The 23,100-nt window shown below is 48.3% G+C and overlaps 1 protein-coding gene across 1 annotated transcript in view; it reads left to right on the forward strand.

Moving 5' to 3' along the window:
- Positions 1-22,456, forward strand: part of DLG3 (discs large MAGUK scaffold protein 3) — a gene marked incomplete at its 5' end in the record, with an annotated part of 55,802 nt that extends 33,346 nt beyond the window's left edge. Inside the window, 10 exon segments of the mRNA XM_080795434.1 lie at positions 9,674-9,850; positions 10,074-10,149; positions 10,966-11,065; positions 14,701-14,742; positions 16,056-16,106; positions 16,723-16,824; positions 17,405-17,577; positions 17,994-18,103; positions 18,748-18,839; positions 20,301-22,456. Of these exon segments, the coding sequence (XP_080651560.1) occupies positions 9,674-9,850; positions 10,074-10,149; positions 10,966-11,065; positions 14,701-14,742; positions 16,056-16,106; positions 16,723-16,824; positions 17,405-17,577; positions 17,994-18,103; positions 18,748-18,839; positions 20,301-20,407 (1,030 nt within the window). The 3' untranslated portion in view covers positions 20,408-22,456.
- Positions 22,457-23,100: the final 644 nt, after the last annotated feature.

A 23,100-nucleotide genomic window follows, 5' to 3' on the forward strand; every position in this document is an offset into this window, starting at 1 on the left:
AGTGGTTCTTGAACTGCCTGTTGCTAGAGCACATTCCCCAAAGAGCATTCCTGGACCTGTGCTTACAATCCCCTAAGCTGACCCAACAGGTGTTGTGACCCCAAATGTTCATATACTATGGGGCAGTTGGTCCTTGACTGCCCGTCTAACGTCATAACTAACCTTTAAGGCCTGAGACTTTGAAGTAGACTAAGGACAACAGTGCCCTTCCTTGTTCTCCATGTTCCCTTCTGTTCTCCATGTTCCCTTCTGCACAGAGCCACAAAGACCTGACTTGCTATCAGGGGCACTTGTGCCTCTTGAGATGACCCATCTTGTATCAACCTGAGTACTCAATTTTGGACTTTTAGGTTGCTTTGTGGAAGCTGCTAGCAATTTTAGCTCTCTCAGTAAGGTCAAGAGCTGATGAGCGACGGTTGCTTTATGACTCTCAGTGCATGCTTCACATGGACCAGCCAAGAGAGGGGCTGCTCAATTTTCAAATAATATGTACCTTTTATCTGGTACATTCTGAAGCTCAGGCTGCTGTAACAAAGTACCATAGACTGGGTGGCTTAAACAACAGATGTTTATTTCTCACAGTTTTGGACACTTGGAAGTCCAGTAGATTCAGGTTCTGGTGAGCAACACCCCTTGTGCAACTTTCGTGGCTTGTAGATGGCCACCTTCTTGCTTTGTCCTCACCTGACCTTTCCTGGGTGTATGCAAGGAGAGAGAGAGAGAGAGGGAGAGAGATTCTCCTTGTCTCTTCCTCTTCTCATAGGGGAACTATCTCCCTCAAGATGTTATGTGAACTGAATTACCTCCCAGTCCATCTCCAAATATCATCACCTGGGAGGTTAGGGCCTCGAGGTATGAGCTTTGGTGGAACACAAACATTCAGCCTGTAGCACTGTCCAGAGGAAGAAAGTAGTGTCTTATACCCCAGCTGGCATGGGAGGGAAAGGCACAGCACCTGGAGAGTAACTGGGAGGGTATTTTGTGCCCCACTCTCCTAGCCTGATCTCCTCCACCATTCGTGAGCATCAGACACCACCTTGGTCTGCAAAGGGATTCCCTTTGATGATATACTACGAAAAGAATTTAAAACTGCAAGAGTTAAATAACCTTAAATTGAAAGCATTAAGAAAGGCCATTGCTAAATACATAGTATGAATTTGGAAGAAAGAAATTTGGAGTGGGCAGGGTCACAGAGAAGGGTGGGACTCAGGGGAGCTGATGCAGGTGAGAGGGGACTGACAGAGCACCCCCCCCATACCTCCGCAGGCCATACAGAGCCACGGGCAGAGGGGTAGGTGAGCTACTAGGTGAGCACAGCAGGAGCAGCCACTGGTCTTTTTTTTTTTTTTTTTTAGATTTTTTATTTTTTATTTAACAGACAGAGATCACAAGTAGGCAGAGAGGAAGGCAGAGAGAGAGAAGGAAGCAGGCTCCCGGAGGAGCAGAGAGCCCGATGCGGGGCTTGATCCCAGGACCTTGGGATCATGACCTGAGCTGAAGGCAGAGGCTTTAACCCACTGAGCCACTCAGGCGCCCCCAGCCACTGGTCTTTGAGGCTGAAGTGCTCTTGTTTATTTTGCTCTGAGAAACCTGCCCGACCAGTTTCCTTGGTAGTAGCCATTTTCTTTGCATTCCTGTTCACCAGGATGCTGAGGTGGCTGTGCCAGGTGCTTCTGATTTCTCTGGATCTTTTAGACCCAAACTGCACAATTTAGGATCTGAACTGCAGAGACTTTGGCCTGTTAATCTGTTTACTTGGAGCTGATTATCATCCTGCATTCCGGTGGGGCAGTGAGGTCCCAGCTGAAGGAAGATTAGGCAAAGTCCCCCAGGGCACGTGTATTATGTGGGCAGGTGCACGCAGCTCTTAGGGGATACTGTTTGAAAGGTCACCACTTACACAACGTATCTTTCAAGACCTTTGGCAGTGCTTTTTCCTTAGGAAGATAGGCAGCGGCATTTAAAGCTGCCATGCTGAAGTCTAGCTCGGGAACCCCAACCTGCAGACCCTGGGAAGTGAGCATCTGCTTTTCCTGCTGGCGTGACTTGGCTCCGGAAGGCGGCTTCGTTGCCTACTTTCACTTTGTTTTTACATGCCACATTTCCTCTGGGCCAGTCTTTGTCCTGCTTTCAAGAGAGGTTGGTGTTTTTCTGGCCTGGCCGTAATGTTTAAGAAGTTGCAAGAAAACCCAAGATCTGGCTTTCCCTTGCTTCACAGAGGCACGTGGCCATAACCAAGGAGGAACATATTCAGGGTTGAAGAATAATCTTTTATGTAGACCACTTACTGTGATCTTAGGCTGTAGACGGTAATATTTCCATAGCTTTGTTCTCTCCAGACATAGTGTTTCCCTCTGAATTGACCAGTTGTCAACTCAGAGGCTTTCATGAAGTTCTTTTTTTTTTTTTTAAAGATTTTTATTTATTTATTTGACAGACAGAGATCACATGTAGGCAGAGGAGATAGGCAGAGAGAGAGGAGGAAGCAGGCTCCCTGTCGAGCAGAGAGCCCGATGTGGGGCTCGATCCCAAGACCCTGGGACCATGACCTGAGCCGAAGGCAGAGGCTTCAACCCACTGAGCCACCCAGGCGCCCCTCATGAAGTTCTTTTTATCTAGACGCAGAAAGAATAAGGGGTTTCTGAGGCTTCTAGTTTCCCAACACACCTTCTTGTCAATAAACTCACATACATGGGGTGGGACCAAGGTACCAGAGCGGTTAAATGTGGTTTCAGGTGTCTGGAGACAGGTATTGGCTTTCTTTTTTTCTGCTCACTTTTTTTTAAAAGATTTTATTTATTTATTTGACAGAGAGAGATCACAAGTAGGCAGAGAGGCAGGCAGAGAGAGGGAAGGAAGCAGGCTCCCTGCTGAGCAGAGAGCCCAATGCGGGACTTGATCCCAGGACCCTGAGATCATGACCTGAGCCGAAGGCAGAGGCTTAACCCACTCAGCCACCCAGGTGCCCCTCTGCTCACTTTTTTTTAAGTCAGAGGTTGAAAAGTTTTGTTACTGTATCATCTGTGCCTTCCATGTATAGGATTTCAGTTTCAGGACAGTGGTTTGGTCTGATTTAAAAGGGATTTAAAAGGGATGGTATGCCCACAATAGCCAAACTGTGGAAAGAGCCAAGATGCCCTTCAACAGATGAATGGACCATGTATACAATGGAATATTATGCCTCCATCAGAAAGGATGAATACCCAACTTTTGTATCAACATGGACTAGACTGGGGGAGATTATGCTGAGTGAAATAAGTCCAGCAGAGAAAGTCAATTTATCATATGGTTTCACTTACTTGTGGAGCATAACGAATAACATGGAGGACATTAGGGGAAGGAAAGGAAAAGTAAATTGGGGGAAATCGGAGGGGGAGACACTGTGGACTTTGAGAAACAAATTGAGGGTTTTAGAGGGGAGGGGGTGGGGGATGGGTGAGCCTGGTGGTGGATATTAAGGAGGGCACGGATTGCATGGAGCACTGGGTGTGGTGCATAAACAATGAATCTTGGAACACTGAAAAAATAAAATAAAAAAAAGGGGGGGTGGTGGTATGGTATCTGCCTTGATTTTCTCTAGTGCTTGCCCTAAGGATAAAAAAAGGTGGATAGGAGGATATATCCATGTTGTGGAGAAAGGTGCTCCTTCATCCTCTTACCAGTTCCTAAGAGAGATGGCCACAGTTTAGCATGCTTCTTAAAGATCTCACATAGGTGGTCGATACTTTTTCAAAGTTAAAGTTTTAAAAAAAAATTAAAGACTCATTTACTTATTTATTTGAGAGAGAGAGAGAGAGAAAACGGGGTGGTGAGAGGGGCAGAGGAAGAGAGAAACTGAAGCAGATTCCACACTGGGCACGGACCCCGATGTGGGGCTTGATCTCACGACCCTGAGATCATGACTTGAGCCGAAATCGAGAGTTGGACGCTTAACTAACTGCGCCACCCAGGTGCCCCTCAAATTCATTAAGGTCTAATTTACATACTTTTTTTGATTACATGAAATATACATCACTTGAAAGGTGGTTTCAGTTTACTATTCAGCTTGTTCTCTTTTAATTTCTTCCTTCCTTCTTCCTCCTTCCCTCTCTTTCACTCTCTCTCCCTCCCTCTCTCTCTCTCCCCCTTTCTTCCTTTCTTTCACCCTATGTCCAATGTGGGGCTTGAACTCACAACCCTGAGATGAAGAGTCATGTGCTCTACCAGCTGAGCCAGCCAAGCACCCCTTGTTCTCTTTTAATTGTACCTTCCACATGAAAGTTTAGGCTGGTAACGATAAAATAGACGAGGCTGTGAAGTCAGTCTCACAAGGCCTACCAAGCAAATGCCAAACTCCTTAGCTGGACTGCAGACTAAGCACCTTGCACTACAGCCAAATATGGGTGCTGCCGACCGCACTATACACCCTGGGTTGCTTGCCCCCAAGCCTTTGCTTACACTGTTCTTTCTAGCCAGAAGGGCGTCTCCCCATGATTCTCTTGAAATCCTGAACCTTCACTGAGGCCCAGTTCAAAAGTCAACCCCTCCCTCATAGCTTCCCCGAGTTAGGTGTGACCTATGTTCTCTCTGAATGCTTTTAGGCCTTGGCTTATCTCGGCTTCCTGCCTCACTACCACATACTTGGCCAGCACACTCCAAGGCCAAGATTTAACCTTGCTTCTGTGTCTCCCACCTATCAAACACAGTGCCCCACACGAAGTAGACAAAGTGAATGTTTAAATAATGGAAGAAGGGTATTTTTTAAGACATAGCCAAGTGGGAGTTAGCTTTCTAGGGGGAGGTTGTAATGTGACTGTGACTTAGACCTCTTGAAATTTTTGAGATTTAAGAGCCCCAGTGTGAGAGTCGCCCACCACACAACTCTAGATGGGGCCCTGTGCACCTCTGGGCCTGCTCTCTGTCATCTCTGAGGATGTTTTCTAGCTTGTAGTCAAATAAAATTTTGGCAGCCAAAGAGAGAAAATGGATTTAAAGAAAATCCACATTGTGGATTTGGAAAAGAAATCACCATCATGACACTGACAGGACTGGGGAGGGAATTGGGTATGTTTAACCTGGTAGAGAAGATCTAGGAAAGACTTGAACTTGTGAAATGCTAGAACTGGAAAGAAACTTAGAGACTTCTGAGGATCTGATGTCCTGTAAAGCTCTTTTTCCATTTGTAGTTCTGATTGATAGAAAAGGAAATTCTTGTTCATTCATTTTACATTCTCAACTGAGAACAACATTATGGTTCAAAATCTCAAATTCCTTTCTTTCATTTCAAATTCAAATGTGCGGCTATGTCTTTAACAAAATCATAGTTTAAAAACATGCTTTATTTGGTTGTTCAGTGTTCCTCATCCACACAAATCCATCAAACAAAATCCAGATAAACTTGGGGACCACTTTATATTGGGAAACAGCCCTTTTTTGGCCTTGTTTGCTGGGGAACTTAGAGCCAAACATGTTCCTTACCGGAAGTAAATGACTCAAGCCAGGTACTTCTTTCCTTTTTTGTCCCCCTTAAACACCCAGAAGAGTGCCTGAGCGTACTAGATATTCAAAAATACTTGTTTAATTAATGAATATCCTAAGGATATTGTATCATCTTTTAAGAATATTAATTTTGATGAGTAGTCAATGATATGGGAAATATTAATGATATAATTTCAAGTGACAACTAAGGTTGCCAAATTGTACATACACACCATGTCTCCATCTCAGTGAAATCTGTTTTCTGTGTACTTATTACACAATGTTATATAGGATCCCAACAATATGAAACCTGTTCTGAGTTATATTAAATGTGATTTTTCTGGTTTTAGACTTCACGTTTTTCAAATAATCTTTTTTTTTAAAGATTTTATTTATTTATTTGACAGACAGAGATCACAAGTAGGCAGAGAGGCAGGCAGAGAGAGAGGAAGGGAAGCAGGCTCCCCGCTGAGCAGAGAGCCCGATGCGGGGCTCGTTCCCAGGACCCTGGGATCATGACCTGAGCCGAAGGCAGAGGCTTTAACCCACTGAGCCACCCAGGCGCCCCCGTTTTTCAAATAATCTATAATGAGCTTATATTAATTTAATTTTTAATGAAATTTAATGCATAGGAATAGTATAAAATCTCAAATACTAGAGTAACATATATCAAAAAAATTAATCCTTTTCCTATTCTCCTCTTTTCTGGCTCTACAAAGGAAACTGCTTTCAAATATTTTGGCTGTAACAGAAAGAAACAGTGAATCTGGGGCGCCTGGGTGGCTCAGTCAGTTAAGCGTCTGCCTTTGTCTCGGGTCATGATCCCAGGGTCCTGGGATGGAGCCCTTCATTGGGCTCCCTGCTCGGCGGGAAGCTTCCTTCTCCCTCTCCCTCTCCCCTGGCTTGTGTTCCCTCTCTCACTGTGTCTCTCTGTCAAAGTTTTTTTAAAAAGAAAAAAGTAAATCTAAATAGACCTCTATGTTAGACAAACTACAAAATAATAGGGACATAGAAAAATAATCAGATAAAAAATAAAGTATTTCTGGCAGGAAAGAAGCCATAGAAAAACCTTATGGGAAAGGAAGGGTAGTCATCTGTGGACACTGTTTATATAATAATGTAAAATTAAATATCGTTTATACCCCCAAAATGTGATATAACTTAATTGGGAGGACAGGGGCAAAAGGATAGGTGAGTGCTATTGAAAACCAATATCTTGGAGGGCCTGGGTGGGTCAGTGGGTTAAGCATCTGCCTTTGGCTCAGGTCATGATCTTGGGGTCCTGGGATCAAGTCCCACATCGGGCTCCCTGCTCCGTGGGGAGTCTGTTTCCCCCTCTCCCTCTGTGATCTCTCTCACTCTCTCTCTCAGATAAATAAAGAAAAGAAAAAGAAATAAAGAAAACCAGTATCTAACGTCTAAAATGTGAAAATAGGGGCGCCTGGATGGCTCAGTGGGTTAAAGCCTCTGCCTTCGGTTCAGGTCATGATCCCAGGGTCCTGGGATCGAGCCCCGCATCGGGCTCTCTGCTCAGCGGGGAGCCTGCTTCCCCCTCTCTCTCTCTGCCGGCCTCTCTGCCTACTTGTAATCTCTCTCTCTCTCTGTCAAATAAATAAATAAAATCTTTTAAAAAAAAATAAAAATAAAATGTGAAAATAAAAAGTAATCAACAAATAGCAAGAAGAAGCAGTGATTTCAAAATGTGTTAGAAAAGAAAAAGAAACAGCACAAAAATTTGAAAGCAGTTTTTTTTTAAGATTTTATTTATTCACTTGACAGACAGAGATCACAAGTAGACAGAGAGGTAAGCAGAGAGAGGAAGGGAAGCAGGCTCCCCGCTGAGCAGAGAGCCCGATGCAGGGCTCGATCCCAGGACCCTGAGATCATGACCTGAGCCGAAGGCAGAGGCTTTAACCCACTGAGCCACCCAGGCGCCCCTGAAAGCAGTTTGTTTTTATGTTGACTTGTATTTTTGAAAGAAAAGTTGTAAAAGGCCCCTGTGCCTGTGGGTAAAGGCAAGGCAGATGGCGCCGCTGCCGGTGTGTGGTGTTCGCTGCCGACTTCCCGATGACTGCAATCCACACTCACCTAGTTGTTACTTAGCTCATGGCACATGTGTCTTAGTACAGTAAGGGATATGAAATTCCTCCTGGAAGTGACCTAGCATGTTAGTTTCATTTCAATCTCAGATGTTTAAAAAATGACCAATAATTGGCTTCCTGACATCCAGAAGACGTGTTTATATCAACTTGATCATGTGTGCTCCAGCTTCTTACTGCTGTTGGCAAAGGTCAGACATGGTTCTGCGGAGTGCTAGAATCTGTCCCTGGATTATCACCAGTAAGCTCTCCCTTCCAGTGTTTACAGCCTCATCCTAATCTCCTAATTCATTTTAACATCTTCCTTCTTCCCTCCCCAAACTAATTTGTTCTTAATCTAAGTTCTGTTCTTTTCCTTACTACATTTGTTTTAATCTTTGAAGCCCAGAATGACATTGTTTCTCATTGTCACTTAGAATAAGGTCTTCACCGTGCACGTCTTTGTAGGAACATTCTACAGAATGCCTTCCTTGCTTTAGGAAACTCCATTTCGAATGCGGGGCAAATGCATTCAGATGTGATCCTGTGACACGGAGCCAGGAAAAAACCTCTTGGGCAGAGTGTCTCCTTGATCTGCTGGCCCGGCCTCCCTCCTTACTCCTTCGAGTGTATAAATTGAGGGAGATAAAGAGCTTTATGTCAGAGTTTGAGTATTTGGATTTTCAAATAATTTGATACTGATTTCTTAAGACTCCTGTTTTAAGAAATTTGAAAAGTAGGTGGCAATTTCACTCTGCACACTTTTACTGCCTTCTGCATTTCATTTGGGCCTGCATGTGGGGAAATAGTGGGTTTTGCTCTGCAGCTTCCAGCCCAGCCACAGACCACTGAACTGCAGATAGAAGCCTAAATCTTGGAACTAGTTCTGGGAAATGCACTGAGCTGTGTGTACAAAGGTGTTAACAGAGAATGTAAAAAAGAGAGCCTCGATGGCGAGTAGAAAAACACAAACTTCTCCCTGAAATCACCCATTCGCAGTGACTCTGAGCAGACATCCGGCGGATGAGAACAGTAGACACTTTCATGCAGGTGAGTTTCTTCCCTGAAGCAGGGAGCTCTGGTGTGAAGGGCCAGCTTCACCAGAGCCAGAGTCAGCGATGGATCCTGAAGGATTTGAGCTTGTAGTTTTGCTTTAAATTTGCCTTCAAATCCACCCCACCCCACTCCACATGATCATCCCGTTGTATATGAGGGTGAATTAATGTTCCTAAGGCTCTTTTGATGTGTCACTTCCCTACTCTCAAATCTTTAGGGGCTACTGGATCAGGTATATTCAGGGCCTTCCAAAATTTGCCCCAGACCTTTATTTCCAACCTCCTTTCCTAGGACTCGCAGCTACAGCCAAGCTGGGCCCCTCCCTCCTTTTTCTCAAGCCTGTATGTTATAGTTCCCTTCCCGCCTTTTCCCACCTTCTTTATCACTCTACTCTGCATGGCTGGTCAGAGGACCTGGCCACTATCCTAGGTTAGGTAGGTGTGTGATCTGGGTCCCATTACTCTTCCTCCCTGAACCTCCCTCTCCCTCCATGTAAGATGAGAGATTAAACTCAGAGCCTTCTTTAAAGCATCCTTTCAACTTTATCATTGTGCAGGTGAATGTCAGCCTTAGCTTTTTCCTTCGTTGTCCCAGCACACAGGGTCCTTTTCTCTTTTGGGTCTCTGCAGCATTTACCATTCATTGTTTGAGACTGTAGTTCATATTTTTATGCCCTGCCTTTAACTACTTTTTGAAGATATGTTTGTAAACTGAGGAAGCCCTTTGGTAGAGCTAACTTGTTTCCCTGGGATGTGGGTGTCGGGGAGGACTGTTGAGTGTTCTACTTCAGATCTCTACCCTGTACCAAGATAGAAGCTTAGAGGCTTTGGGACTCATGAAAGATTTTCTCTTATTCCCCTTTTTGGGAAAGTGGGATGTTTCTTTGAGAAGAGGCACATATCTGTAACATCAAGACTAAAGGAAGAATCCAGTCTCCTAGAGAATTCCCTCTGGTCTGCTCTGAGGCTGCTGGGTCCATGCCGACTCTCTGGGTTGGCCTTCCTCTGCCATCCTTTCCAGAGTGCCAGGCTCCTGGCATTTAGGGTTAGGATGATGATTTCATCTTTCCCTGTGTGTTTCAGGGCCCTGTTTGATTATGATCGAACTCGGGACAGCTGCCTGCCAAGCCAGGGGCTCAGCTTCTCTTATGGTGACATTCTGCACGTCATTAATGCGTCTGATGATGAGTGGTGGCAGGCGAGACTGGTGACCCCGCATGGAGAGAGCGAGCAAATCGGTGTGATCCCCAGTAAGAAGAGGTGAGTGGTCATGATCTTGAGGCCTTCCTTGCCTTCTTCCTGGTATTGTTTTCTTCTGTATCTATTAGACTGTAAGTTGCTTGAGAGCAATGGATGTGCTCTATCATTCCTTTTCGGTGGAGTTGGTGCTGAAGACATAGTTATGACTCAGGGAGCCAAAAGGTGGCTGCTGAGACCATGCACTGGTGGTGAGTAACAGGACTCCTTTCTGACTCCAAAACAGGGTGGAAAAGAAAGAAAGAGCTCGATTGAAAACCGTGAAGTTCCATGCCAGGACGGGGATGATTGAGTCTAACAGGGTAAGTGGGGATCCCCAAGGAAGTCAGCCAATATGTGAAGAGGAGTAAGAAGCTTGGAGTCTGTCTGCTGGCTAAGAGAACTGGGGAGCACAACAGAATATCTCTTTTTCAGGGGGCTGACTCTGTCCTATCAGAACATTGACTGCTTTTCAGAAAGCAGAGAGGGCACTGAAACTCTGTGTCCAGTCTGTACTCCTTCCCCCTGGGTTACTGGCTCTTGAAGATGTGTTGGAGTTGGACTGTCTGGAAAGGCTGACTTGTTCTGGGTACATGAAGCCATCTGTGGGTATCTCCCTGGCCACAGACCCCGTCAGAGCTGTGGGGACCCTGAGCAGAACCTGGCCTTGTTACCCAGCAAGGAAGGCTGGCCTCAGAGCTCCTACCACCTCCCTTCAGACCAGTGAGGCATGAGGGCTCAGTCATTCACCCCTTTTCTTCTATGAGCTTTGCAGGCCAAAGAACTTCTGGAGCGCTAGAGGGAAGAGAAACACGGAGTAGATGACTCTGTGTGTATCAGTGGCACCTTAGGGCATGTGTCCAGGAGGCTCCAATGACCTTTGTCCTTTAGAAAGTGCCAGTGAGTGCTGTGAGTCTGGATTAGGTAGAAACCTCTAACATCCCTACAACATTTTCCTGTAAACATGATTTTCCTCTTACATCAACTTTCATTTAATCTCATAGATTCCATTTGTGAGAGATGGTCTTTTATTTAGCTCACCATTGTCTCCATTTTAGTTTTTCTTGCATGCTTTAAAATCCATTGTTCTGTTTTTTTTTTCTTCTGTCCTTCCCCTCCATCTTCATGTTCTTTCACAGTCGATCAAAACGAAACGTAAAAAGAGTTTCCGCCTCTCTCGAAAGTTTCCATTTTACAAGAGCAAAGAAAACATGGCCCAGGAGAGCAGCATACAGGAACGTAAGTAGCAGCAGGGTACAGAGAGCAGACTGTCCACAGCCCCGCCCTCTCTTCCTCAGTTGCACCTCCCCTTCTGAGAAGATGGGGAAAGTGTGTGTGTGTGTGTGTGTGTGTCTGTCTGTCTGTCTGTCCATGTGTGCGTGGGTGCATGTGTGTGTGCACGTGCATCCTTGTTTATTTACAGAGTCAGTGTAGAGATTGGTCTGCACAGGGAGACAGTGGGTCTCTCTTATCCAGCTGCTCACTCCGAAACAATGTTGGAGGCTCTAAGGACCAACTGGTTCCAAGGCTGGCTACCAGGGCATCCCTGGCACTGGCGTTGGGGGTGCCAGACCAAGCTCTGCTGGTGTCATCATCAGTTCTCAGCCCCAGTAGCAGTTTTAGAAGAATGGTTTTTCAAGAGAACCAGGTCTAGGGACTCAGTGTTGCTCTCCTGGCTTCTTCCTCCTGTGTTTTCTTTCCCTTAACTTTACTCATCTGTGTTAAGAGAAGAGCCTTTTCTTCCCTGGACACCTAGAGTCGGACCTGCTTCCTGAATTACATGCACGTGCATAGGCACCCAGGATGTCCTCCCGGCTCCAGCAGACTCACTGTCATCCCAGATACAGAGCCAGCCTTCAAAATAAAATCCTTTCTGCCTAAAGGAATTGACGTGGAAGGGGGATTACTCAACATTGTCTAAAGAAAGATTTATTGAAAAACAGCAAATGGTAGGAAAGGCCGTAAGCTGACTTTTCAGAACCAATGTTCTGAATCCCGAGAAATGTTCGTATTTTACCATACGCCTCAGAAATTAACTGCTCTGGCCCTCACCTTAAACACCAGGTCAAGCTGGTGCGACACTTCTCATTTATTAACCATCCTGCTGAATTGTAAGCCTTTCCTCTGCCACCTTGTAAGGAGAGGCCTTGGGGTCTTGGGCTGTTGGGACTGGCGGGGGACTGATTTTGTCTAGGCGAGCCTGATGTATGGTCATGGTCTACATAGGTCATCACTGTCTGGAGTGGTAGCTAGTCGATCCAAGGGTGCCTTCATGCAGATGAGGGTGATGGGTCATAATCCTGGGTAGCTCAGTAAGAAGCACCAGCTGCCGTGGGTTCTGCTTGTGAGCGGTGGGAGACGGTCTGAAGGGAGGTCACCGCAGTTCACTGGGTCAGCCTCCGAACCTCTGTGCTCTATCTAGCCTGGGGAGGGTTTGCCGTTGGGCGGCCCAGCTGAGGGACAGGGGCTGCCTGTTGGGTGAGAGTTGAAACCACCTAGTGCTTATTCTTCAGAAGGTGACCTCATCCCCTGTGGTCTGCACAACTCAGGCCAGCTTTGAAGGCCATACCTGACACTGCACGAAGCTTTCCCTGAAGGCTCTGGACAGAGTGAGTTACTATTAGGCAAAAGCTCCTTGGGATGATGATAATTCTGCCTGGTCTTTGGTGCACCCTCAGAGGGAAATGGCGATTACATGGGCAAAGCAGAGACCTGGGCTCTGTAAGTACAAATTCAGCCAAAGCAGGTACTCTGCACCTTGGACCAGATGGAACAGTCTACCTGTTCTGTCCTGTTGGGCTGTAGACTGTAGACCACCTCAGAAAGGTAGTCTGCTCTAAGGCCCTGTGGCAGCAAGTTTGGCAGTATGAAGTATCCATATCTTATCTGATCTGGGGTGTTCTTTCTATAGCAAAATTCTTAACCTCACTATAATTATAGGTCTTCATAGTATTTCATACTTCTGTCACTATGCTTACCTGGCTCTGTATTCTTCCTTCCCCTTGTCTTTTCTCTCTATTTCCTCTTTTGTCCCAATTCTTTTCCTCCCTCCCTCCCTCCCTCCCTCCCTCCCTCTTTCCCTCTCTCTTTGTCCTTGCTGTCTGTGAAATCAGGACTTCCCTGGGTTAAGTGACGATTATTATGGAGCAAAGAACCTGAGTAAGTCAAACTTACACACCACTAACTGTATTTCTGGCATGAGTGGACATGCTGGGGTTGGGGGTGTAGGGAACGTGGGTGAGGGCAAAGGGTGAGGGGAGGACAATGTTGTGAGGACTCTGACACCATAGCAGGAGAAGGAACAAGTGGCTCTGAATGTCACACTTTTGCTCTGGATCCCTGGTACCCTAATAAAAGCCTATCATTCACGTCTGTGTTTTCCTTTTGTACCTTGAAGGGGTGGGGAGCCATCTTGGCCTCCCACCTTAGAAATGAGGTGGGCAAGAAGTACTTCTCCAGGGGTGACCACTCAGCTCATCTCTAGCCTATTGTTGAGGTGAGGGGTACTGGCCGGTTGGCTGCTTCTCCTAGTGACACAGCACTAAAGAACTGGGCTTAAGAATGAGCTGTTTTGGTCTCTCTAACTAGGGACAAGAGTACTGTGAAGCCCTTTACCCATCATGCATCTGGGACATCCCAGCAGGCCCATGGGCCTCAGGAAACAGCCGTGGGCTGGCTTTCCATGGAGCATCTCTAAGGCGCCGAGCTGGTGGGGGGTCTCAGTGGCACCTATGGACTATATGTACATATATATCTAGTGCCTTAGCTCGGGCAAACTCTGACCTGTCCTCTCTAGAAAATAATTCTAGAGTGGAAAATGAAGGGACCAAGAGGACGGCACCTTAGCAGCCCCTCTGTGCATGGAGGGGCATGTACACGTGGCTGTGCTGGACAGGTTCTGTGAGCATATACTCTCCTTCAATAAATAATAAAGGCATGAAGGGAAAGGAGCTTCCTCAGGGGATTGTTCAGGAACTCGCCTGGGATGGCGACTCATCCAGTCCTTCCTATGGGGCCACAGCATATCACAGTCTGGAACAGTGTCATCTTGGCTGAAACAAGCAGTGTCTCTGTCCATTGTTTGTTGTGTTCATGTTTCATTTTCATTTGCCTGTCCTCTTGGGAGCACTGGCCTTTTTTGGGGCCATATTGCACCTTGTGTCACCTTTGAGCATGGTGGCCATGCCCACACTCAGATGCGGAGTGTCCCAGTGGTCTGAGACTGGACGGTTGTCTTGGCCTCCCAGCATTCCGTGTTTCTGGTCTCTGTGGTCTCTCTGTCTGATTGTGGATGAAGGCACATCCTCTCTCATCACTGAGGCCAAGCTAGGAAGGAGGAGGAGGAGGCTAGATGATAGTGGTGGCAGGAGGGCTGTTGGTCCCACCAAACGGTCAGAGCCTCAGTCCCCGGTGACAGCTCAGCCTCCCTGTGCTTAGCCTCTTAGTTTTGGAGTACCACACAACTCTGTCCTTCAGGGGCTCTGTCTGGGGGAGGGGACTTCTCTTTGCTGCTGTTGCTGCCTTTCCTTTCCTGTCATTAGCCTTGGGAGATGCATTTTGAGATAGGATTTGGAAACACTCCAGGTCAGTTCTTTTGATTCAGATGAAGAGGATGCTGCCGGAGAATGGAAGGCTTGTAGTGTATAGGGAGGGACTTGGCAGACAGAGAGGGCTCTGGGGACAAGTATGACGTGGCCAGGGGCTCAGGATTGGCTCTCTGCCTCCCAGTTGGTAGCCCGGATGTGGCAGGCCTCCTGTGGCCTGGCTTGCTTGGCAGTTCAGTGTCTTGCCTCCTGGAGGATTTGAGTTTTGTGCCGCGTGTGACCTCTCAGTGGTGTGTTCTGAATCGGAGTCTCTTTCTTGTTGGCTTGCAGAGGGAGTGACATCCAACACCAGTGACAGCGAAAGCAGTTCCAGTAAGTGTGTGTCATTCTCCCCCATGTTGTGTAGCTCCACCATGTGTCCCAGCCATCCTCATTCCAGCGTTGCATGGCTGCCATTTCTGTTCAGAGGCCAGTGCTTTGTTGAGCCATGTACACTTTGAGATCCTGGAAATGCTGTGGCCATTCTGTCCTGATGGGGTGGGATTTAGGCCATGAATTAAAGGAGAGTATAAGGCCTGCACTTCTGGCCAGGACCCGACTTAACGCCGTCCCGGGGGCCCTGGGAAGGGTGAGGTGCCAGTGAGTAAATCCCTGCCGTGGGGCCTCCTGGGCTATAAATGCTGCCAGTTTTACAGATTTGCTTAGAGACTAAAAGACAAATGGCTCCTGTGGGATGTTGTCCTGAATTGCCTTTGCAGGTCTCTAGGACCTCCCAGGTCGAGGCTCAGTGTCTTTGTCCTTTTGCTGGGTTAAGCAACCTGGTAACTGCCCAGTTTTCCTTCTGAGATCCCGTGACCAAGCCAGAGAAGTCACAGGTGGAACCCCACGAACTTTGGGACCAGTGGCCTCTCAGGAGCTGTGGCTAGAGGTCTTATACACTCTGCCCACGAGTCTTAGGCTCAGAGGAAGCCTGTGAATGAGCATCCTGGGGCTTGATGCAAATACTGCTGCCTTCCCTGGCACTGCCATCAGCCCCGTGGCACCCAGACACCCAGAACCAAGTGGCTTGGTGACTATTTTAGGAAAAGTTCATCATCACTAGGGTGTATGGAGGTCTACCATGAGGAGAAAGAGGGGCTTGGCATTGCTCTTCGAGGGGCCTTGGGACCTTAGCCCAGCCTTGAGCCACTGATCTGGGTATTTCCTCAGTGCAAGGGGGATAGACAGACCCTTAAAAGAGCAAAGTTAGCCTTCATTAGTGCCCTGACTCCCCTGCCTGCTGATTAGGGGACATGGGCAGTATTTATCAACCAGTTGAAGCCTCCCTGTGGTTCTTACCAGAGCAAGAGCATAATTGAGCACAGTTGACTACTGACTATAAGAACAGTTCCTGAGAAATGGGGGTGGTTTTCGGTGGAGGCTTCATGGCTTCTGGGTCACATCCCTTTGGTCAGCTATGTTTTGCTGAACGAGAGGACTCCTGACTCCCATCCCAGGGGTGATGAAGGGCTTCCTGTGCTTTCTTGCTGATGGGTAGCAGACAAGCCCACAAGGCAGGTGGCAGCAAGTACCACCTGACAAAGCTGTTTTCTGGCAGAGGTGGGGGTGAGGTGAATGCTGTAGGGTGTCCAGGACGCAGGGAAGCCGATTACAAAGTGCTAACGTGTCTCCCTTGTTTGTTGCAGAAGGACAAGAGGATGCGATTTTGTCCTATGAGCCAGTGACACGGCAAGAAAGTAAGCCCCCTTCTGAGAGTCTTGCCTTGGAGCTGGTTTCGTGGCCACAGGGCCCAGTGCAGTGGTGGGCTGTGTCAGCACAGGGAAGAGCACGTGGGAGCAGGAGGGCAGGGCTCGCCTCATGTGTGGACCCCGGCAGCTCCTTCTTGCCTGTGTCTTCCTTGTGTTATAGAAAAGGGGAAAGGAAACCCAGTGTGCACCCCTCACTATACCTTTGTTTCTTCCGGGGTGCCTTCCAGAGCAGAGGACAGGTTGACAAAGAGGGCAAGGGTCCATCTCAGTGGGTGTGACTGTTGCCAAAAGAAAGGTCCCAGTCCCTCCCTGTAGTGGGTTCTCAGGAAAAAAACCTTGCTTACCTGCTGGTGCCCGTATAGAGATTGCTCCTGAATCTGTTGGAAGGGGAGATGCTTCTGATTTCAGACTTGCCTTGGACTGAGATATTTTCAAATTAAAGGCTCTTTGATGTCTTTGTAGTTAAAAGCCAGGGACTAGCCGCGGACACTCTGCCCTGTCTGAGTGGCGGCTCCAGAGCCTCGGTGTTCCAGGCAGGCGTGGAGATGGAAGAGGCCGTCAGGTTGGAGGCCTCGCTCATGACCTCCATGCTCTCTTTCTTCAGTTCACTATGCAAGGCCTGTGATCATCCTGGGCCCGATGAAGGACAGAGTCAACGATGACCTGATCTCGGAGTTCCCGCATAAATTTGGCTCCTGTGTACCACGTAAGAGCCCAGGTTTTGGAAGGGAGGCGTGAGTGCGCTGGGAATGATTACTCAGATGTTTCATGGAAAGGCTCTGGGGCCAGGTGCTCGGGTTCTCTGGGAACAGGGTCTGCCCCTCTGGAAGATTTTCCCACAATACTGTTGGGGCTGGGAGGCCTAAGCCATGAGGCTGGCCTGCTTCCTCCCTTGGAGAGAAGTTTTGAGTAGTGATGGTCAGGAAGGATTGGGCGAATGGGGTGCCTGGTCCAAGTGGCATTGGCACGGCCCCATGGACAGCTTGTTACGTTCGCTGGCTCCCGTGCCTCATTTGGCATCTTCTGCCAGGTTTTGGCCCAGGAAACCCTACCTTTCTGGTTTAGTTTAAACTAAAGCAAATAGCTCCCTGTCTGTGAGCCCTGGTGGTTACAAGAGAAGTAGGCAAGACACGCTTCTTTCCAGCTACTCTCCCCCCCATCTGCCCACTCACTTGGAAAATATTGGAGTGGCCCTGAGGCCCAGGTGAGAGAGGAACAGGTCATCTCTTTTGGCCTGGGGCAGGTCATTGTCCTTGGGCCACAGAGCATTTCCTTTCTTCCTCCAGATACCACTCGGCCTCGGCGTGATAATGAGGTGGATGGACAAGACTACCACTTTGTGGTCTCCCGAGAACAGATGGAGAAGGATATTCAGGACAACAAGTTCATTGAAGCAGGCCAATTTAACGATAATCTCTATGGGACCAGCATCCAGTCAGTGCGGGCAGTTGCAGAGAGGGTAAGAAGAGAGGAGATGGCCTTGCTAAATATGACCCTCAAAGGAAAAACTGAAGTGTTCCCGCTCACATTCCGTTAGGGTTTGCCTCCTTCCCGCACAGGGCCCACAACCACGCAGCATGCTGGCTCTGCGTGTTCTCAGCCCCTGGATGGAGATAGCTGTGTCTCCTCCACGCAGCTCACCCCGGCATGTCACCGATGTGACTGGTGACCCCTCTGCAGATATGGCCTTTTCTGGCTAGGCGGAGCAAAATGTGGGGCCTGGGTGCCTCAGTTGTAGAATCTTCTAGGCCTCTCTGGGTGGCCCTGGGTCCCCCCGCCCCCCGCCAGGCAGATGTTTGTGTTGCCACTGGGTAAGTGCTTGGGGCTGGGTAGACAGGGACCTGGTGGGCTGATAACAAGTCTTTGCCTTTTCAGGGCAAGCACTGCATCTTAGATGTTTCCGGCAATGCTATCAAGAGGCTGCAGCAAGCACAACTTTACCCCATTGCCATTTTCATCAAGCCCAAGTCCATTGAAGCACTTATGTGAGTATTTGCAAGTCTCAGACACTCCCAGCTAGGAGAGGGCCCTGGAAAGGAACAAGAAAATAAACTGATGTGTTGGGCAGGGATAAGACCCCATGGAAGCTCTAAGGCAGGTCTGCATCCAAGCGGTCCCTGAGGGCTCCTTCTGATGTGAGTGCCCGAACCTGTATTCCGGTCGCGCTTTTAAACCTGCCAGGTTTGGGGAAGATGTTGAGCCGTGGGCCACTGCTGCTCTCAGAGGGCAGCTGAGCGGATTTTCAGGGAGCCTCGGAGCAATCCTTTATGGTAATCAAAACGTAGCATCCAGAGGCTGCCTGGGTGGCTCCGTCGGTTGAGCGTCCCACTCTTGGTTTCAGCTCAGGTTGTGGTCCCAGGGTCATGAGATCGAGCCCCACTTTGAGCCCTACTTCGAGTCCCACTTCGGGCTCCACGCTTAGCGGGGAGTCTGCTGGAGATTCTCTGTCTGGCCCTCCCCCTGCCTTTGTGCTCTCTAAAATAAATCAATAAATCTTTAGAACAAAAGATTCTCTCTCCCTCTTCCCCTGGCCCCTCCCACCCCCAGTTTGTGCACTGTCTCTCAAAAACAAAACAAAGGCACACATAGAATCCAATTTGATACCATTTTTCTTCTCTGTCTTCGTCAGGGAGATGAACCGACGGCAGACATACGAACAAGCAAATAAGATCTTTGACAAAGCCATGAAACTGGAGCAGGAGTTTGGAGAATACTTCACAGGTAAGAAGCCCTACTGCCTGGCTCCAGTAACACAGGACTACCCTGACACCTGTAAGTGTCTCCAAAAGGCTTAGGTACCTGGCACTGTCCAGAGTTTCTGGATGCTTTGCAGGTGAGGCCTTTGCAAAATACTCAAGTTCCTTCCATCCAGCTGGAGGAGTTTAGCCAGTGTGTAGTCTCGACCACACCACCAGCTGCTGCCGTGGATCATTTTGTTTATCTTGTCTTCATGTCCCTACCAGATCAGAGGCTCCCCATGTTACTTTGCTTCTCTCCCTCCCAACTCCTCCCCATAGTGTAGTCCTTGGTTTTACGTGTTTTAGGTGCCAAATCCATGGTGGTCGATGATGATGATTCTTTAGGGGGGTGTTCAAGTTATCTGTCAGTGTGTGTGTGTATGTGTGTATGGCCATCTGTTTGAGGTCAGTTCCTAAAAGGTTGTTAAGGTTTCTCTGTAATATTTGGTTACCTTTTTTTCTCTTCTTATTTTTTTAAAAGATTTTATTTATTTATTTGAGAGAGAGAGTGAGAAAGAGAGAGATTGCAAGAACGAGTTGGGGAGGGGCACAGGGAGAAGCAGACTCCCTGCAGAGCAGGGATCTGACACGGGACTCAATCCCAGGACCTTGTGATCATGACTGGAGCTGAAGGCAGATGCTTAACCGACTGAGCCACCCAGGCGCCCTGCAATATGTTGCTTGCCTTTACAATCACAGGGAGAGAGATGGGGGGTGGGGCTGGATGGGGGATGGGCATGAGGGGGGCACTTGTTGGGATGAGCACAAGTGTATGTAAGTGATGAATCACTCAGTTCTACTCCTGAAACCAATATCCCCTTACAGGTTAACTAACTAGAGTTTAAAGAAAAAAACTGAAAAAAAAGATAAAGCACAGTGACATTTCTGTGCCGGTTGGTGCTGAGTAAACCCCAGCTGGCGGCACCACCAGATGAAGCAGGGAGAGGGTGCATAGCCGTACTCTCAGACCTTGGGTTTTGGAGCTCCCTTTACTGTTGCGTCCCTGTCCTAGTTTTCCTGACCGACCTCTGACATAGAGTGCATGCGATGGCCCCAGGAGCACTGCCTCTCACTGGAAACTGTATCTTTCGGTTCTTTCTTTGGATAACTGGGATTTTCAAATCTTCTACTGAGCCTGTTTACAATGACCAGCTGTTGGCCTCATGACTGCCAAGAGCAACATGAGCCGTGAGGTCTGAAATCTAATGGGTGCTCAGTAAACATTTTCTGAACAATCCGTTTTCTCGTTCGTTGCCACTTAGTCTTACTGTCTCGGCAAGTTGACACTGAGCCCTGGGCTTACCTGCATCTTCCGTCGTTGCCCTAGGCTGTGCAGGGTCTCTGCCAGGTGGAGTTGGGGCTGGGGGCTGCCAGGGCAGGCTAGACTGCCAGGTTGACAGTGCTGTGGAGCACAGTAAGAATTCTCTTTTCCTCTTTACTTTAGCCATTGTACAGGGTGACTCACTGGAAGAGATTTATAACAAGATCAAACAAATCATCGAGGATCAGTCTGGGCACTACATTTGGGTCCCATCCCCTGAGAAACTCTGAAGAATCCCCACCAAGCACTCTCTTGTGAACAGAAGACATCAAGTCCCTCTTCCCTCCTCCCTCTTCATTCCTGTCCCCACCAGGAGAACAAATGACTACTGTTCTTGTCCCCTTTTTTAGATATGTCCCAAAAATTGAGTTTTCTAGTCCTGTTCTGTTTTTTTTAAATTTTCATTTGGTTTTAGTTTATTTTTTGGGATGATGCCATCTCACTCATCACGTGACTGTGCCCATTCCTGCATGGACCTTTCCCAAGCGCTAGCACAGGAGCAAATCCATCAGAGTCATTGTTTTCATAAAAACCAAGCAGAAGCGAAGAGACGAGAGGAGGACTGCTGGAAAGCCAGGCTGCGGACAGCTGCACGGCTTGTCAAGCAAGCTCCGTGTGCCGCGTGCCGAGAGGCTCCCGGGCATTTCTGCCTCTCCCGCTGCTTTCACGCAGCGCTGAATGGTGCAACGTATGGCGACAGAAAGTATCTTATTTATATATAGATATATATATGTAATTTATATAAAATATATAGAAATTATTATATATATATATTATACACTCTCATATAATATATATATATTCACACACATTTGGACTAGAAAATCTATGGAGACTTCATCAGTGGTACTGTGTTATTAGAGAAATGCTTTAATTTTCATGTTCCAATCAGATGGCATCTTCTATCCCAACTGGTTGGGGAGGGATTGAAAGTGGTAGTAATTACTGTACCAAGGGCACTTGTTTCTGGTCATTCTCTCGAAAGCTGAGGTTTTCTCTAGGATGGGGTCAGCGGGTGGGCCTCGGCTCTCGGGGGTGAGAAGGTGGGAGAAGGGACCCTGAGGCAGCTGCCGCCTGCCGCCCGGGAGGCACAGTCAGTCCAGGGGGACGGAAAGCGAGAGAATGGCCAACAGTGCTCCCGATGACATTGCCTATTGTTTCCTGCCACCTGATGTGTCTGCATGAGAGGTTTCCTTTTTGTTCATTTTTAAGCTGCTGTTATACCAAAACCATGTTGTGCTACCGTGTCAGCCTTTTCATTATTCCAGATTTTACTTTTACTATTTAAGTGAATGCGTAGACTCCAATATGCCAAGGGTTTGAAAGGCTCATGACATTGTGGAGGAGCCGGGCCTTGTGACCGTGGGTGCGCCTGGTGCCGCCAGTCTTTGCGGAGGGGAGGCAGGGGCCCTCACTCGCAGCTGGGGATGTGCCCGCTTCCCCTGAGGCCCCTCTGTGGGGCCCCACCAACGGGGACAGGGAGTCCCTTGCCAGCTCGGCGCTGGGACGGTGGGAGTGCCGTGGGCCTGGCCAGCCATGTGATGAGAAGTTGGATTTGGGTTTTTTCTGCAGCTGCTCCATACGCTGTCCCCCAGCGCCCGCACCAACAGCTGGTAGCTTACTGTGGCTTCGAGAAGGGAGTAGACTCAGGCTGTCCGCGTCACCTGCAGAGCTAAGAGTCCCTTGCTGGTGAGACCGTTGGTTTTTCTCTGACCACGAGCGTGGGGGAGGGTAGGTGTGGCTCAGGCCTCGCCCCGCCCCCACCAGGCTCTTTTGCAGCCCCCCCCCCACCGTGCCTCCCTTGCCCCAGGGTGGGCACGACACGGGAGAAGAGCGTGGATATGCCTGGCCCTGGGCTTGAGTCCGCGGTTTCCCAGCCCGCGGCGTTGTGACAGGTGTGAACGATGCCACGTCCAAGACGCTCAGAGTGCTACCAGCCAAACTTAGGAAATCTGTTAACAGTTCTCCTACTAGCACAATGAGGCTAACTGTACAGCGTGGGGCCCAGAATGAGGGGAAAGAAAGGGCAGCAGCTTTACCTGGGCAGTACACTGGATTGAAGGCAAAGAGGGATGATGTGATGGCCGATGGCGACTTTGGTGAGGAGGGGGGTGAGTGGGGAGTGTCATTTCTCTGATGTTAAGTGATGTACTCTGAGTGATGCTCAACCCTCTGCCCCTCCGAGGGAAGGAGATCGAGATTCAAAGTAAGCATGACACTAGTTGGTTTACCAGTGTTCCTTCCAAGGAGACATATATTTTTTAATAAACGATAGTTGCAATGAACTGTGTGTGGCTCAGAGACCTTCTTCATGCGGTCGAGAAGGGAGGGTGGGCGCAGAGCCGTGGGAAGGTCTCCAACCTTGGAGGTCCAAAAGACTCTGCTCAGGGTCGCCTGGGTGACTCAGTTGGTGAAGTATCCGACTGTTGATTTTGGCTCAGGTCATGATCTCACGGTTGTGAGGTCCGGCCCCACGTTGGGCTCCACGCTCAGCACAGTCTGCTTGTCCCTTTGCCCCTCTGCTTCTTCCCCCTCTCCTCACCCCTCCACTTGCCCTCACCCACGTGCTTTCTCAAAAATAAGTAAAATCTTTTTTTTTAAGATTTTATTTATTTATTTGACAGAGAGAGGTCACAAGTAGGCAGAGAGGCAGGCAGAGAGAGAGGGGGAAGCAGGCTCCCTGCTGAGCAGAGAGCCCGACGCGGGGCTCGATCCCTGAACCCCGGGATCATGACCTGAGCCGAAGGCATAGGCTTTAACCCACTGAGCCACCCAGGTGCCCCCAAAATAAGTAAAATCTTCATAAGACTCTACTTAGTGACCATTCACAGACTGAGTCAGGTGTTTTTTTTAAAGGTTTATTTTTTCTTTTTAAAGATTTTATTTATTTACTTGACAGAGATCACAAGTAGGCAGAGAGGCG

This window comes from Martes martes (assembly GCF_963455335.1).
Source record: "Martes martes genome assembly, chromosome: X".
NCBI lineage: Eukaryota > Metazoa > Chordata > Mammalia > Carnivora > Mustelidae > Martes > Martes martes.